General features: G+C 37.8%; 1 protein-coding gene across 5 annotated transcripts in view; it reads right to left on the bottom strand.

The window, feature by feature from the left end:
* Positions 1–1,301: 1,301 nt before the first annotated feature.
* Positions 1,302–15,001, bottom strand: part of LOC127425137 (oxysterol-binding protein-related protein 7-like) — a 41,707-nt gene continuing 28,007 nt past the window's right edge. For all 5 annotated transcript variants that reach the window (XM_051670812.1, XM_051670816.1, XM_051670815.1 and 2 more), the window contains 3 exons: positions 14,808–14,934; positions 5,183–5,305; positions 1,302–2,327 (listed from right to left, as the gene is read on the bottom strand). In XM_051670812.1, coding sequence (XP_051526772.1) covers positions 2,216–2,327; positions 5,183–5,305; positions 14,808–14,934 — 362 coding nt within the window. In that variant the 3' untranslated portion in view covers positions 1,302–2,215. The remainder of the gene's footprint in view (positions 2,328–5,182; positions 5,306–14,807; positions 14,935–15,001) is intronic.

Genomic DNA, 15,001 nt, shown 5'->3' with positions numbered 1-15,001 from the left:
ACCATTTTTCATTTCTCATTTTTGTAAACCAGGGCATTTCTCAACTTTTTGACGCCCTCAACCGCTTTCCATGATTGCTTTGCTGTCAATCCCACAATCCACCTCACAAGTGCCGCTCTGCTTCAATAGGAATGAAGTGAAAATGCTCGATCAGCTTTACTCACCACGTGCCAGCAGAAACTTATGGTTAAGGTGAAAATCTGCATATTAGCGTTGTGAATTCAGAATGTAAACGAGACAAATTAAACATTATCTTCTGCATATATATTACTTTAAATCATCATCGTGTGGTTAAAACAGCTTTTTCTGATGTTGTGTGAATTCTGCTCTAAAGTCATTGATAACACTGTCACATTAGTTAAGGTTTTACATGTAGTCTTAAGTGCCGTTAGGTATACTGTTCGCAAACAGTATACCGTTGCTCAGCCGTTTCAAACTTCTTTTTACCCCTGAATGAAGAAGAACTTCAGAAGTATATCAGGACTTTTATACTTGAGATGATCTGCAGAGCGAATGCTTAAACAGTGGGTGGCGAACTGTACGGTTCGTTTTTGTTACACACCTAATCTGGTCGGTTTTTTTAAAAGGTAGCATAAGTCATGTTTCCATCCAAATTTGTGATAAATTGGAATATTTAAAAAAAAAAAAAAAAATTTTTTTTTTTTTTTTTACAAATAAAGCAGCATTTCCATCTCATGTGCTCAAGAGCAAACAAAATCATCACTTCCTGGGAAATTGGCACAAAATGGAAATTTAAGCCACAGTAGCTCTTTTGTTCAATGTAATAAATTACTTTGGGTTTGGAGTGCACAGGAAAACACTAAAGAACTTCATGTTTGCTAGCGTTCAGTGCCAGATGCCTTATATCTGGAAGCGAAAGTGGGTCAGATATTTGTATGGACAACGCAAAAACAATTTCAGCAGGAAAAAACATTTAAAAGATGCGTTGTACATTGAGATTATATAGCACATGCTAATTTGCATCTCAAATACTTCTGGAAGGTAATGGTAGCAAATAATTTTGATGACAGGCTTCGTGTCTGGCCTTTAAGAATAAAGAGCACAACATTTCAGATGCTATGTGATGATACTGGTCCAGTTGTGAGCAAATTGATCAGTCACATGACAGGAGGGAAAGTCACATGACTTGTTTTGATGTGCATATAGGATAAATTAGATTAGAATTTACATTTTATTCCGGAATTTGAATCTAGGAATAAGGGTTTTAACCATTCCAAACAAACTGTAATGCTTCATATGTTTTCTTTGGATTGCAAATACAAAGTACAAATTTGTGGTGTTTAAATTTAATATTTATTAAAGTCTCATCTGATTAGAAATGCATTTATACATGAAAAGGCACATAAACAGATTATACTTTTCACCAAGATATAAAACTCTTTTGTCAGCAGGTTTAGCTGAAACCTCCAAAGAAAACTAATTTTCATAATTTCAACTACATCGTTTTAACTATCTGAGGCATTACTCAGTATGAAAGTATCAAGTTCTTTATGCGGTGAGATCATCTGATAGCATTCAATGAGAGGAAATAAATCCAGCTCTTAAAATGAATAACTTAGAGCAAACACTATGGACAGGAAATATTTACACAGAGTCCAACTGAAACAGTAAACTTAAAACATCTGTATTAAACCACTAAGATTGATGAGTAAGTGAAATCACTACATGCCCCTTAGTGTAAACATTCAACAGTCGATTACAGTCTGAGGCTAACAATTAATATAGTATTCTGGCTTTCTAACTGTTGATCTTTTCATAAAAATGTGTCCAGATTAAAAAAAAAAAAAAAATCATTTTTCATGTAGCGGATTCCTAACACATAATATGGACAACCTAGAGAGTATTTTGCACATTAACGCAATTAAATGACTATTCTAATCACTGACATCAGTAAAATGGAGAGACGTGTGACTTGAGGAATATCATGGTTTGGAATAACATGCTCCCAAAACTCTATTCCTTCATTCCTTATGGCACCACCGTTCCACAATGGACACCCCCAAACCCCCATTAACAGTCACCAGCAGCACTCATGCACTAGTCTGTGAATAACATCATTGTCAGTGGATAAGCTCTTTGGTTTGTAATTTACAAAATTCACACCAGTTACATAAACCACATCTATATACATACACTAAAACAAGTGACATGTCAATCTCAATCAAAACAGAATACTGTGACATCACCAATCCCATCAACACCACAAATCCAGATTGTCAGTGTTATCAAATCCTGGACTCTCTCGAATCTTCCAGTAAGTTCCGTTTGTCACCCACACATCTCTTCCAGCATGATCCATGGTTTTTCTGATCAAAGAAAAATAACTGTACATAGTTAACAATAATAATAAAAAAATAAATTAAAAATACATGCACACGTGTATACACACACATACAGTGCATTCAGAAAGTATTCGGACACCTTCATTTGTCACATTTTATGTTGCAGCCTTATGCTAAAATGCTTTCAATTATTTTTTTCACAATCTACACTCCATACCCCATAATGACAAAGCAAAAACCAGATTTGATAACTTTGCAAATGTATTAAAAAGAAAAAACTGAAATATTACATTGACGTAAGTAACTCAGTACTTAGTTGAAGCACCTTTGGCAGCGATTACAGCCTCAAGTCTTTTTGGGTATGACGCAACAAGCTTTGCACACCTGGATTTGGGAATTTTCTGCCATTCTTCTCTGCAGATCCTCTCAAGCTTCGTCAGGTTGAATGGGGACTGTCGGTGGACAGCAATTTTCAGGTCTCTCCAGAGATGTTTGGGTTCAAGTCTGGGCTCCGGCTGGGCCAATCAAGGACATTCACAGAGTTGTCCCTAAGCCACTCTTGTGTTGTCTTGGCTGTGTGCTTAGGGTCATTGTTCTGTTGGAAGGTAAACCTTCAACCCAATCTGAGGTCCTGAGCACTCTGCACCAGGTTTTCATTAAGGATATATCTGTAGTTTGCTGCATTTAGCTTTCCTTCAACCCTGACCAGTCCCCCAGTCCCTGCCACTGAAAAACACACCCACAGCATAATGCTACCACCACCATGCTTCACCGCTGGGATGGTATTGCGTAGGTGATGAGCAGTGCCTGGTTTCTTCCAGACATGACTCTTGGAATTGAGGCCAAACAGTTAAATCTTCATTCCATCAGACCAGAGAATCTTGTTTCCTGTCTGAGAGTCCTTTAAGTGTTTTTTTTGCATTCTTGCACTGAGGAGAGGCTCCCGTCTGGCCACTGCCATAAAGCCCAGATCGGTGGAGTGTTGCAGTGATGGTTGTCCTTCTGCAAGATTCTCCCATCTCCACACATGATCTCTGAAGCTCGGGTTCTTGGTCACCTCTCTTACCAAGGCCCTTCTCCCCCTTATATAGACAGGTGTGTGCCTTTCCAATTTCCAATCAATTGAATTTTCCACAGGTGGACTCCAATCAAAGTGTAGAAACATCTCAAAGATGAAGATCCAGAAATATGGGATGCACCTGAGCTAATATTCAAGTGTCATAGCAAAGGGTCTAAATACTTGTCAATATATCTCAGTTTTATCTTTTCAATAAATTTGCAAAGTCTTGTTTTTGCTTTGTCATTATGGGGTATGTAGTGTAGATTAATGTGAAAAAAATTATTTCAAGCATTTTAGCATAAGGCTGCAACATAAAATGTGAAAAAAATGAAGGGGTCTGAATACTTTCTGAATGCACTGTTTATACAGTGCATACATATACACAAACATAAAAAAAAAAAAAAAATCACACACACACACGCGCGCTGGTGCAGCTATCATTATGGAGAACTCTCCACAGAGTGTAACAGCCGTTACCCTTGTTATTTTTTTTTTATCATACTCACCACTAGGGGGCGCTTGAGCGCTAAAACCCCTGGTATTTAAATTGGTAGTATCATAAAAGTCAGTTTGTTTGGAAGAGGGAAGCATTGTATTATCCTAGCACCTCCAGCAAAACTCAGAGTCCTGATTGAGAAACTTTGTTTCCAGTTCAATCATGTAAGTTTTGTTTCTCCTTATGTTGTGTATTTGTATTTACTTGATGTATATAATTTATCTGTGGGCTCTCTAGCTAATGCTAGATTCCTTTTCTTTTTGTAGATGGACTCTTTAAATGTTGCTTTATATTTTGTCATCTTGAAACTGTATAAGTAGTTGCAAAGGCTCCACTTATACGGATATCAAGTGGTTTCTCCCCAATGGATTGTTCTCACTGCATTGCCTTATGGATAATCAAATATCCCGAGTACAAGGATTAGACTCTGTGGACTATATTGTTTTTGTTGGATTATATGAAGAGCACTTGAAGGGCTATTTTCTATTTTTTGTGTGAGTGGGTTTTTTTTCAATCATCAAAGGGACTTGGACATCATCCTAAACACTGACCATTTCAACTTTCATTGTAGTGATTCCATACTTACCCAAAGAATCACTCACCTACAACTTGAACTGATCAGATAAGCCTTTTTTATTTTTATTTTTCTATTGGTTCACATTACTTTACAGGCCATCTTTGGGTATATTGCTTTGATTTACTGTACTGGTTTCATTTCATTCTAATTTTCATGTACATGCATTTATCTGTTTATTCTGGTTTACTCAAAACATTCAATTTATATAAAAGGTATAACATTTCATTCTTGTCTTTATTGTTTCTGACAACACACTGGGAAATATAATAAGATTTTTTAGCAGCATTAAGTTTATAGTTGGTGGGTCCCTCCTGTTATTCAGAATATATATTTATTTATATATATAGCTGCGTGCCGCTATTGTGGTCGGTGGTTATAAGACAATGATTTTTATACTGTACGAACTATAGATTCTATCCCCTAACCCTACCCCTAAACCTCACAAAAATTCTGCATTTTTACATTTTCAATAAAACATCATTTAGTATGTTTAAGTGATTTGAATTATGGGGACACTAGAAATGTCCTCAAACCACATTTATAGCATAATACCTTTGTAATTATCAGTTTATATCCTTAAAAAAAAAAAAAAGTCCTCGTAAACCACTTAAACCTGCCCCCCCCCCCCACCCACCCCACCATACACGCACGTTAATGGCTAGAGGATAAATTCATCAGTGTTTATTCCTGACAGAGTATACTGGTAAAAAAGGAACATAACAGTGAGACAAACAATTGGGACTCACTTAAAGAACCGTGGGACATGCTCCTGTCCTTTCTTGGCCAGTTCCTTACGTCTTTCTCGCTGTTTTCCCTCTATTTCATCCTTACGTTTATCAGCTTCTTCCACTTTACCCTCTTCAAGTAGTCTAGAGCCAAAAAAAAAAAAGAAAAAAAGTGAATTCAGCCTTTACCCTGTGTGATGTTAGTGATGCTTTAGCATTAAAACTGACCTCTCCCTGCATCACCTTGGTCAAAGTATGGACTACACTCTCTTAAAATGGAATTCATAGCAAACACATTAATGGCAACTAAAGCCTTCATCAACCAAATAACAAAAGGACAATGCATCTGCATTCACTTCCACAGTAAATTCAGGATGAACTTCAAAGGCTTCAGTCATTAATCTTACAGTTCATACAACATTTTTTTGTTTAAACATTGGCCCCTAACACTTACTTAGTTTACTAATTTTGAACGATGACTTCTACTACACAAATACCTAATATTGGCATTATTCATGCTGTTTAGCCACAGGAGAACTGCGCCCCTCTGGCTAAACAACATGAATACATTGTTTTTTCAGATATAAAAGATTGGAATAATATACAGATTTTGCCGTTTCTTTGCCGAAATTGGTACATTATTTCACCAAAGTGGCATTCAACTGATCACAAAGTATAGTCAGGATATTCCTGATGTAAAAAACAGCACCATCACTATTTGAAAAAAGTCATTTTTGATCAAATCTAGACAGGCCCGATTTCCAGCAGCCATTACACAAACACCTTATCCTTGAGTAATCATGCTAAATTGCTAATTTGGTACAAGAAAATAACTTTCCATTATATCAAATACAATTGAAAACTGTTAAGCTTCATTTAATGAAGCAAATATAGTTTTTGTATTTGAGTTGCCACAGTATGCAATAGACCGGCATGTCTTAAGGTCAATATTAGGTCAAAAATGGTAAAAAAGAAACAGTTTTCTCTAAAAACTCATTTTAAGGAATGAAGGCTATACAATGCTTGAAATTGCCAAAAAAACTGAAGATTTCATACAAAGATGTACACTACAGTCTTCAAAGACAAAGGACAACTGGCTCTAACAAGGACAGAAAGAGATGTGGAAGGCCAGATGTACAACTAAACAAGAGGATAAGTACATCAGAGTCTCTAGTTTGAGAAATAGACTCCTCACATGTCCTCAGCTGACAGCTTCATTGAATTCTACCCACTCAACACCAGTTTCATGTACAACAGTAAAGAGAAGACTCAGGGATGCAGGCCTTATGGGAAGAACTGCAAAGACAGACACTTTTGAAACAAAAAAACAAAAAGAAAAAGGTTAGAATGAGCAAAGAAACAGACATTGGACAACAGATAATTGGAAAAGAGTGTTATGGATCTTAACCCCATTGAGCTTTTGTGGGATCAGCTAGACTGTAAGGTGTGTGAGAAGTGCCCGACAAGACAGCCACATCTATGGCAAGTGCTACAGGAAGCATGGGGTGAAATGTCACCTGAGTATCTGGACAAACTGACAGCTAGAATGCCAAGGATCTGCAAAGCTGCAAAGGATTTTTTGATAAGAACTCTCTGAAGTAGTTTAAGAAGTTCTGAACATTTTTTCAAATTGTAATGGTTTGTAATTTTTCATGTTATTAATGTCCTGACTATACATTGTGATCAGTTGAATGCCACTTTGGTGAATAAAAGTACCAAGTTCTTTCCATAAGAGCAAAATCTGTACATTATTCCAAACTTCTGGCCGCCAGTATAAATCGGGCTGCTAATTGCACAATAGTCTTGGTCTTTAACATATCTCTACACAACTGTGGTAAAGCTTGAGCAGCAGGGTAATTTAGCACACTGGACATGTCTGGCAGAAGACATGGCGTGTTCTAAAATGTTAAAATAATTTTCCATGAAGGTCCATACACTGCGCAGGCTTGCCGTCTCTGGAGGCTGGTCAAACTACAGTGCCACGGAGCATTAACTCATAGTTTTCCATTAAATTTGACCCAAATCATTATCAAAAAGGACAAAGATTTATTCTAGCCATCAGTGGATGATAGATTTATATGCATCTTTCATTTAGCCTACACAGTGTTACAAGTATGTCTTTTTGTGGTTTGACCGCTTGAATGAAACCTCTTCAAAAGATACATACAGAGAAATTGCATAATTTCTAATCATTCAGTTTGTGCAGTTAAACCAGTTTCATACACTAACCTGCAAACTCAATGTCACTTTTCTTGAAGAATAAAAACCTTTGTAATTTTTGCATCCTGTGCAAGGAGCTCTAAAATACCCATCTGTAAGAATTTGTATGACTTGCATGCAACAGTTACATTATTTTGAATTTTTTGAGCGGAAAAAACAAACTTATGTGAACAGTGTTTCAGAAAATAACTTAAAATAATTAGTAGTGTGATTGATTACTTCCCTGAAAAAAAAGTCCATAAACTGGTTACAATTTTATAGAAGCAAATAGTCATTTGTCTTGGATCATTTTAAGTAACTTACCAAACACCATTTCCAAATATTACTTGCCCAAAAGTACTAAAATAATTGTCAAAACAGAACTGTTAAAGAACCAGAATCATTAAGAGGAATTGGAACCAGAATGTTTTTAAATTCATTATGTTGTCCATCTCTACCTTAACAGTTCCTGGAAGACTAAATAGTTTCTCAAAGAACAGAAAGGCTGCCTTAAAAGGAATGTTCTGGGTTCAATACAAGTTAAACTCAAATCGACAGCATTTGTGTCAATGTCGATTACCACAAAATAGTTGGAGGGTTTAAACACAGAAACATGAAGCTTATAATTGTATAAAAGCACTTGCAGTAATTCTTCTGTTAAAACTTGTGTATTATTTGAGCTGTAAAGTTGTTTAAATTGTCATTTTTACAGTCCTTTTAGGGTCGTTTGAATTTACATAGTCATGGTAACCAAGTTGTAAAATCAATAACTTTTCACTTACTAACCTTTTCTGTGTAAAGTTATGGCCAGTCACACTAAAATAATTTTTACACACATATCCTTCCTCTTGTGGAGTATTTTAATGTTCAAAAATTGGCCCCCATTCACTTCACTGTAAGTGCCTCATTGGAACCATGATTTTTGCTTTTAAAGAGGAACGAGTCAAAATACATTTTTGTGGTAATCAATATTATGCCACAAATGTTATAGATTGAGCTCAACTTGTATTGAACCTGGAACATTTCTTTAAGGTTCTTCAAAAGGGTTCCACTAGTGTGACACTAGTGCTTTTAGATGTCATGTTTTTCATCTTGTAAACTTAAATGAAAGTCAGCAATTTAGTTATTTTTGTGATACATTTGTTTAGTTCTGAGTAGGGGTGTAACATTCACCCGTTTTCTCGATGCATATGCATCCATCTTGAAATATGATTTTTGAATCGAGGATCATTAGTGTTGGTCAATAATGAATAGTATACAATATTTTAGAAAATATAAATATTAACTTTGTTAAATGTGCGATTAAAGAAGACATGCGCAGCGTCATTCTCTAGCATGCCTTGGAGCCTGCACCCTCACAGCTCTCACAGACGCGCGCTGCAGTCTTCCATCGCCATCTCATTGCTCTCAGTCTGTCCGTAACTCTCATTGAAACTTTTTCTGAACAGCTTTCCAAGGCTTTCGAGCACCTTATGTCTGATCTCTCCTCCGGACAGCCACCGACTATCACATAAGCAAATGACAGCTCGCAATAGCGCCCATCTAGAGTCAAACGTGCTCAGACCATTTGACAGAGCTGCCAACTCGTTGCATGGCCACTACTGAAAATGTAATTGTGGGAAAACTTATTTTGCCAAACTAACTTTATTTTCTATAAGATAAAATAGTGCCATTTTACTGGTATCAATGTTTAGTTGGGGACTTGGTGTGCAGAAAACATTTAAGTTAATCTAGTTGATTGCTTCTCTTTTTTTGAAACTGAGTGTAGTCAGATGATGGTACTTAAGTGTTGTAATATTGGGATTAGTTCAACGATTCAGGGTCCCCACAGTCATGGAAAACCTGGAAATATCAGGGAATTTAAAAAAATGTGATTTCCAGACCTGGAAAAGTTAATAGATCTTAAAAAACCCAGATTTTTCATAGTAAAATATTGCATACTTTTGTAGTTATGCTCAGATCGAAATCATTTTATTGCCACATTGCACTCTGTTGTATTCCAAGTAGCCTGTATGTACAATGTGTTTTCTTTTGAGTTACTTTTGGTGCAAAAAAACAAACAAAACAATCTTTAGTTTGTCATTCCATTTCTTGCTTTAGACACATTCGGGGAAGTATTTAAAGAAAAATATAAAATGCATTGAAAAAACAAAAATACAAAATCAAATAGTTAATCAAATTTCACTGTGTATCGAATCAAATTTGTGAAAAAAAATTATCAAAACGCTTTGGAATCAAAAACCTATTATTCGTAAATTGAATAAATTTTTCCAAAGATTCACATCCCTAGTCATGAGTCAGAAAACCTGTTAAGTTGAAGAGAAATCAGTGGTAAACTTCCAAAGTTTTGGTAGTACAGGCTTTAATGCACCTGCACCTGATTTGGTAGCTCCCATTTAATTATGATATTAACAGTTACATCTGTTAAACCCCAACAAAAATCATTTAACACCCAAGTTAAATACAGATCTATCCCAACCAGAAACCATGGATTAATAGCGATGTTTGTGCGGCACTTAATGCGCAGACCTCCGCTTTTAATTCCAGGAACACGGAGGAGCATAAACAAGCGTAGGGCTTTACTGGTTGTTTAGATCAGTGTTACTATCAGAAATAATTGGTAATTATTTCTGTAGTTATTAATCAATATTTAAATTAATTAATTGGATCTAACTCATTAAAACCTCATATGGGACTCCAGTAAATGTAGTGTGCTACGTTTAGGAGCAAGTTTGGTTATTAGCAATAATTAATAATTATCAAAGATAATTATTAATTATTAAAATCAATAGAACATTGATGAGAATCAATGTTAGCTTTTTTTTTAATCCTTTAAAATCAACACTTATCAAAGATAATCGTTAATTGTTAACATCGATGAAACATTAATTACAATTAACACTAGCTTATTGATCATTCAAATTCAATCAAAGATAATTATCAATTATCAAAAATCAATAGAATATTAATAAGGATTAACATTGACGGGGCACCACCCTGAAATCAGGGACTAATAACCGAATATTAAAACAGTCTCAATATTAGATTGTTTTCTTAGGAAAATTGACATCCGAAGAATATCGATTTTCGGGAAAAAAAACAATGAAGGTTTGAATCCGAGCACTGACATCCCGTCAGCATGACACAGGCGTATGCAAAACAAACCAAAACACTTCTCTTTGAAATATAACAGTTTATTTATGCAGTAATATCAATTAATAATTAATACAATGCAGTCAATAAACTTCTGACTTACAACTACAAACTAAACAGTGATATGATTAGATATAGAAATAAAAATAATCCTATAACACATAAGGTGTTTGTGTGACTGTGTGTGTGTGTGTGTCAGTGTGGTTAGTGAGAGAGAGAGAGAGATGATTAAGTGACAGCCCGAAAGCTGATTTCACGATAGCTGGAGATAAAGCAGCCGTGTTCATCACTCAGAGACGCGGTTTTACGAGCGGGGCTCGTAAAAGTCCCTTGTTATTTGACTCTAATGGATGAACTCAGTTGCTGTCTCACCCGCGATGGCGAAAATGCACAACAGTCCAATTTGGTTGGACCACAACACAGCAAAACAAATTCGTGATAATTAATACCCTGAGTATTAATAATGAGCGGACATGGCGGTCCGTAAACTGTACAAGCAAAAACCTTGAAACACAAGAATAACACGCTATAATATTCTATCTCTGCCCAGACGTAAACCTCTTACTTGAATCGCATGAGGACACAGGTAGAATGTGTTTTCCTCCGTCCTTTAACTTTGACCCGGTTTCTTGAGGCTCGTGTGATGACTAGAGCCGTTTCCTCGCGCTGTCGGCGGCCGGTACGGCTGTTGATTCTCGGCGGGCTGGCGGAGAACTCAGAAATGTCGACTTGATTGAAGATGGAAGAGAAATCTTTAATCTCTTCACTTCTGTAGGCAAACGGATGAAGATGCGGATTGCTCGGCGGTCTCCTTCGGATCCGTTAGAGTGTTCGGTTGAACACAGAGTAATCTCAACTCGTCCAGCGAGATGGAGATTGTATGGCTACAGTTTCAAGTCGGACATTACTTCCTTATGCCACGAGGTTGCACCGGAGAGCAGCAAAAAGCTACGTCCGTATTCGGTGAACGAAGTCGCCGGAAGCCACTTTGGAAGCATTTCAGAATTATTTGAAGTCCTAATGATGTCATGTTTGAGGGACGTTCTGTTGTGTGCCTCATCCAATAGGAGTTGAGAGCTCGATCCTTTAGAGGGCAAGGCTTCATGGATCTGTAGTCGGTTTTGGACTCCCTTTGTTTGATTTTGGCGCGATTTTTATCAGTAAGATTTACGACTTAGAAGGTGGGGGCTTAAGTTATGTTTTTACGACTGTGTTAGGCCTGCCTTTGTCTTCTATCTGAATACATGAGGCCCAACACAAGCCATTTATGCCCTCCGCAAAAACAAATCAGAGCAGCAAAACGACAGTACAGGGACAAGATTGAAGGACAGTTCAACACCACCAACTCTAGAAGCATGTGACAGGGAATTAATATCATCACGGATTACAAAGGGATAAAAACTCAGTCGTGAACACCGCTGCCTCTCTCCCGGATGAGCTAAATACTTTTTATGCGCGTTTCGAGGGAAATAACACCGCCTTCGTGGAGAGAGCTCCCACGAACGAAGCTAGTTCACTCTCCGTCTCTATAGCAGATGTAACCCGATCCTTCCGATGGGTGAATATCCATAAAACCATGGGTCCAGACGGCATTCCGGGCCGCATCATCAGAGCATGCGTGAACCAACTGGCTGGTGTTTTTACGGACATTTTCAACCTTTCGCTCTCCTTGTCTGTAGTCCCCACATGCTTCAAAACGTCCACCATTGTGCCTGCAATCCAAAATTACTTGCTTAAATGACTGGTGTCCTGTTGCTCTGACCCCCATCATCAGCAAATGCTTTGAAAGACTAAACAGAGATTACATCTGCTCTGTGCTGCCTGCCTCACTGGACCCATTGCAGTTTGCTTACCCCAACAACCGCTTCACTGATGATGCTGTTGCATCTACACTACACACTGCTCTCTCCCACCTGGAAAAAAAGAACACTTATGTGAGAATGCTGTTTGTAGACTACAGCTCAGCATTCAACACCATAGTGCCCTCCAAGCTAGATGAGAAACTCCGGGCTCTGGGCTTAAACAGCTCGCTGTGCAGCTGGATCCTGGACTTCCTGTCAAGCAGACGCCAGGTGGTTAGAATTGGCAGCAACACCTCATCACTGACCCTCAACACTGGAGCCCCACAGGGCTGTATTCTCAGCCCACTCTTGTATTCCTTGTACACACACATGACTGTGTGGTAACACACAGCTTCAATGCCATCATTAAGTTTGCTGATGATATGACGGTGGTAGGTCTGATCACTGACAATGATGAAACAGCCTACAGAGAGGAGGTGCACACTCTGACACACTGGTGTCAGGAGCATAACCTCTCCCTCAACGTCAGCAAGACCAAGGAGCTTGTGGTGGACTTCAGGAGAAAAGACAGAGAACACAGCCCCATCACCATCAATGGAGCACCAGTGGAGAGAGTCAGCAGCTTCAAGTTCCTCGGTGTCCACATCACTGAGGAACTCACATGGTCCGTACACACTGAGGCCATTGTGAAGAAGGCTCATCAGCGCCTCTTCTTCCCGAGATGGCTGAGGAAGTTTGGAATGAACCACCACATCCTGACATGGTTCTACACTAGCACTGTAGAGAGCATCCTGACTGGCTGCATCACTGCCTAGTATGGCAATAGCACCGCCCACAACCGCAAAGCCCTGCAAAGGGTGGTGCGAACTGCCAGACACAACATCGGAGGTGAGCTTCCCTCCCTCCAGGACATATATACCAGGCGGTGTGTGAAAAAAGCTCGGAGGATCAGAGACTCCAGCCACCAGAGCCATGGGCTGCTCTCACTGCTACCATCAGGCCTCGCACCAGCCGACTTCATGACAGCTTCCCCCAAGCAATCAGACTTTTGAACTCTTGATCTCTCACGATCAATATACATCAGCACTGCACTTTATTAATCTTATTATCTCACACCGGACTGTCATAAATTATATTCTCTCTTAACAACACACTGGCAACTGATTATCAACTGACAGCCTGAATGTCAATACAGCACAATACAACGTACTATATATTTTATATATACTATTTTTATTGTATGCTGTGTATTCTATATTGTGTGTGTGTTCTATATTGTGTGTATTGTATACTGTACATTGTATATTACTATTTGTATATTGTGTTGTGTGTAATTGTGTATATTAGATATGTAAATTGTGCTGTGTAAATCTGATGTTTCTTGTAAATTGGTATACGTCTCATCACTGTCATGACTGCTATGTTGCTCGGAACTGCACCAAAGACTTTCTCTCACTGTTGCACTTGTGTATATGGTTGTGTGACAATTAAAAGTGATTTTTATGTAGGGTTAAAATGCAATATTCTGTCAGTGTGACTCCCCGTTTACACCTGGAATTAGGATGCATCTCCGGTGAAACACATCGCTGTTTACATCTGATCGCTTAAATATGTTTTCTGTGACCACTTGTGTTTGGATTTCAAGGGGAGGGTCTCTGAATTAATGACGACATACAATCAGTTATGGTGTTACTGCATGATCTTTAAGTTATTACATCTATTAGAAGTTCATTCTCTCTCTGTGAGCGAGTCATCAGGATTACCGTAAATACTCATAAATAGGGACCATAAAATGTATACAAGTGTATTGTCATTCATCTCTTTCAAATCAGCATATATTTGTTTTATAGGCACATTTCTGTTTCATGTTACATCTGCCAAACTTTAAATAGCAGTCCAAATTCTAAGCTTATAATGACACCTATTTTTCAAATGAGAAGCTTTTAATGAATTAGCTAGCAGTTCCAGGTTAAAGGATTAAATAAAACAATGAGCGGCGAATTATTGTATCTGCCCAGTAATTCCATATTGGTGCATCCCTAATTAAAGTTCAGTCATCTCTTGGAATATCTGAAGGCAAATCCAGTTACTTTTTTCTACAATCAGAAAAAAAAAAAAAAATTTACACAGAAGGAAAGCTCAGAGCTTTGTCCATTATAAATATGAAAATTTACCACAGTTCTTTAAGGTCAGGGCTCTTAAATTACTTTCTTGCGGGGAACAGATTATCCAAATGAAAACTTGACGGGTGCCAAGAATTTTTCCATATTTATCTTAGCTAGCACTTTCAACGCAAGTAACACGTTAACATGAAATACAAAACTAAACCATTTTTTATATTACAATAGTCAGGGGTATTTAATAAACGTTTTTTTAAAGGAATATTGCCTGTGGGCCTAAAATGATTTGGCCTGTGGTCCTTGAGTTTGACACCCGTGCAATAGGTCAAAATGATTTTTGATGATCACTCTTCATCTCTTTGTGTAGCATACCTTTGGTCTGGACGGAAGCGTGTGTCTGTTGGGGGCAGTTTATCCTTTATATCAGGAGTCAGTTCATTGAGCTCTCTGGCATACTGAGAGAAGCCAAAGTAGTCAAAGTAATCATCTGGTTGAACATCTGTGAATGATAATACAGACAATTACATCTGAATGTGCTCTGTTAGACATTTTGTCAAAAAATTCAG

This window comes from Myxocyprinus asiaticus, chromosome 34 (genome assembly GCF_019703515.2).
Source record: "Myxocyprinus asiaticus isolate MX2 ecotype Aquarium Trade chromosome 34, UBuf_Myxa_2, whole genome shotgun sequence".
Classification (NCBI taxonomy): domain Eukaryota; kingdom Metazoa; phylum Chordata; class Actinopteri; order Cypriniformes; family Catostomidae; genus Myxocyprinus; species Myxocyprinus asiaticus.
The sequence above is the reverse complement of the archived record's forward strand: the minus strand, read 5'-3'. Positions and strand labels throughout refer to the sequence as shown.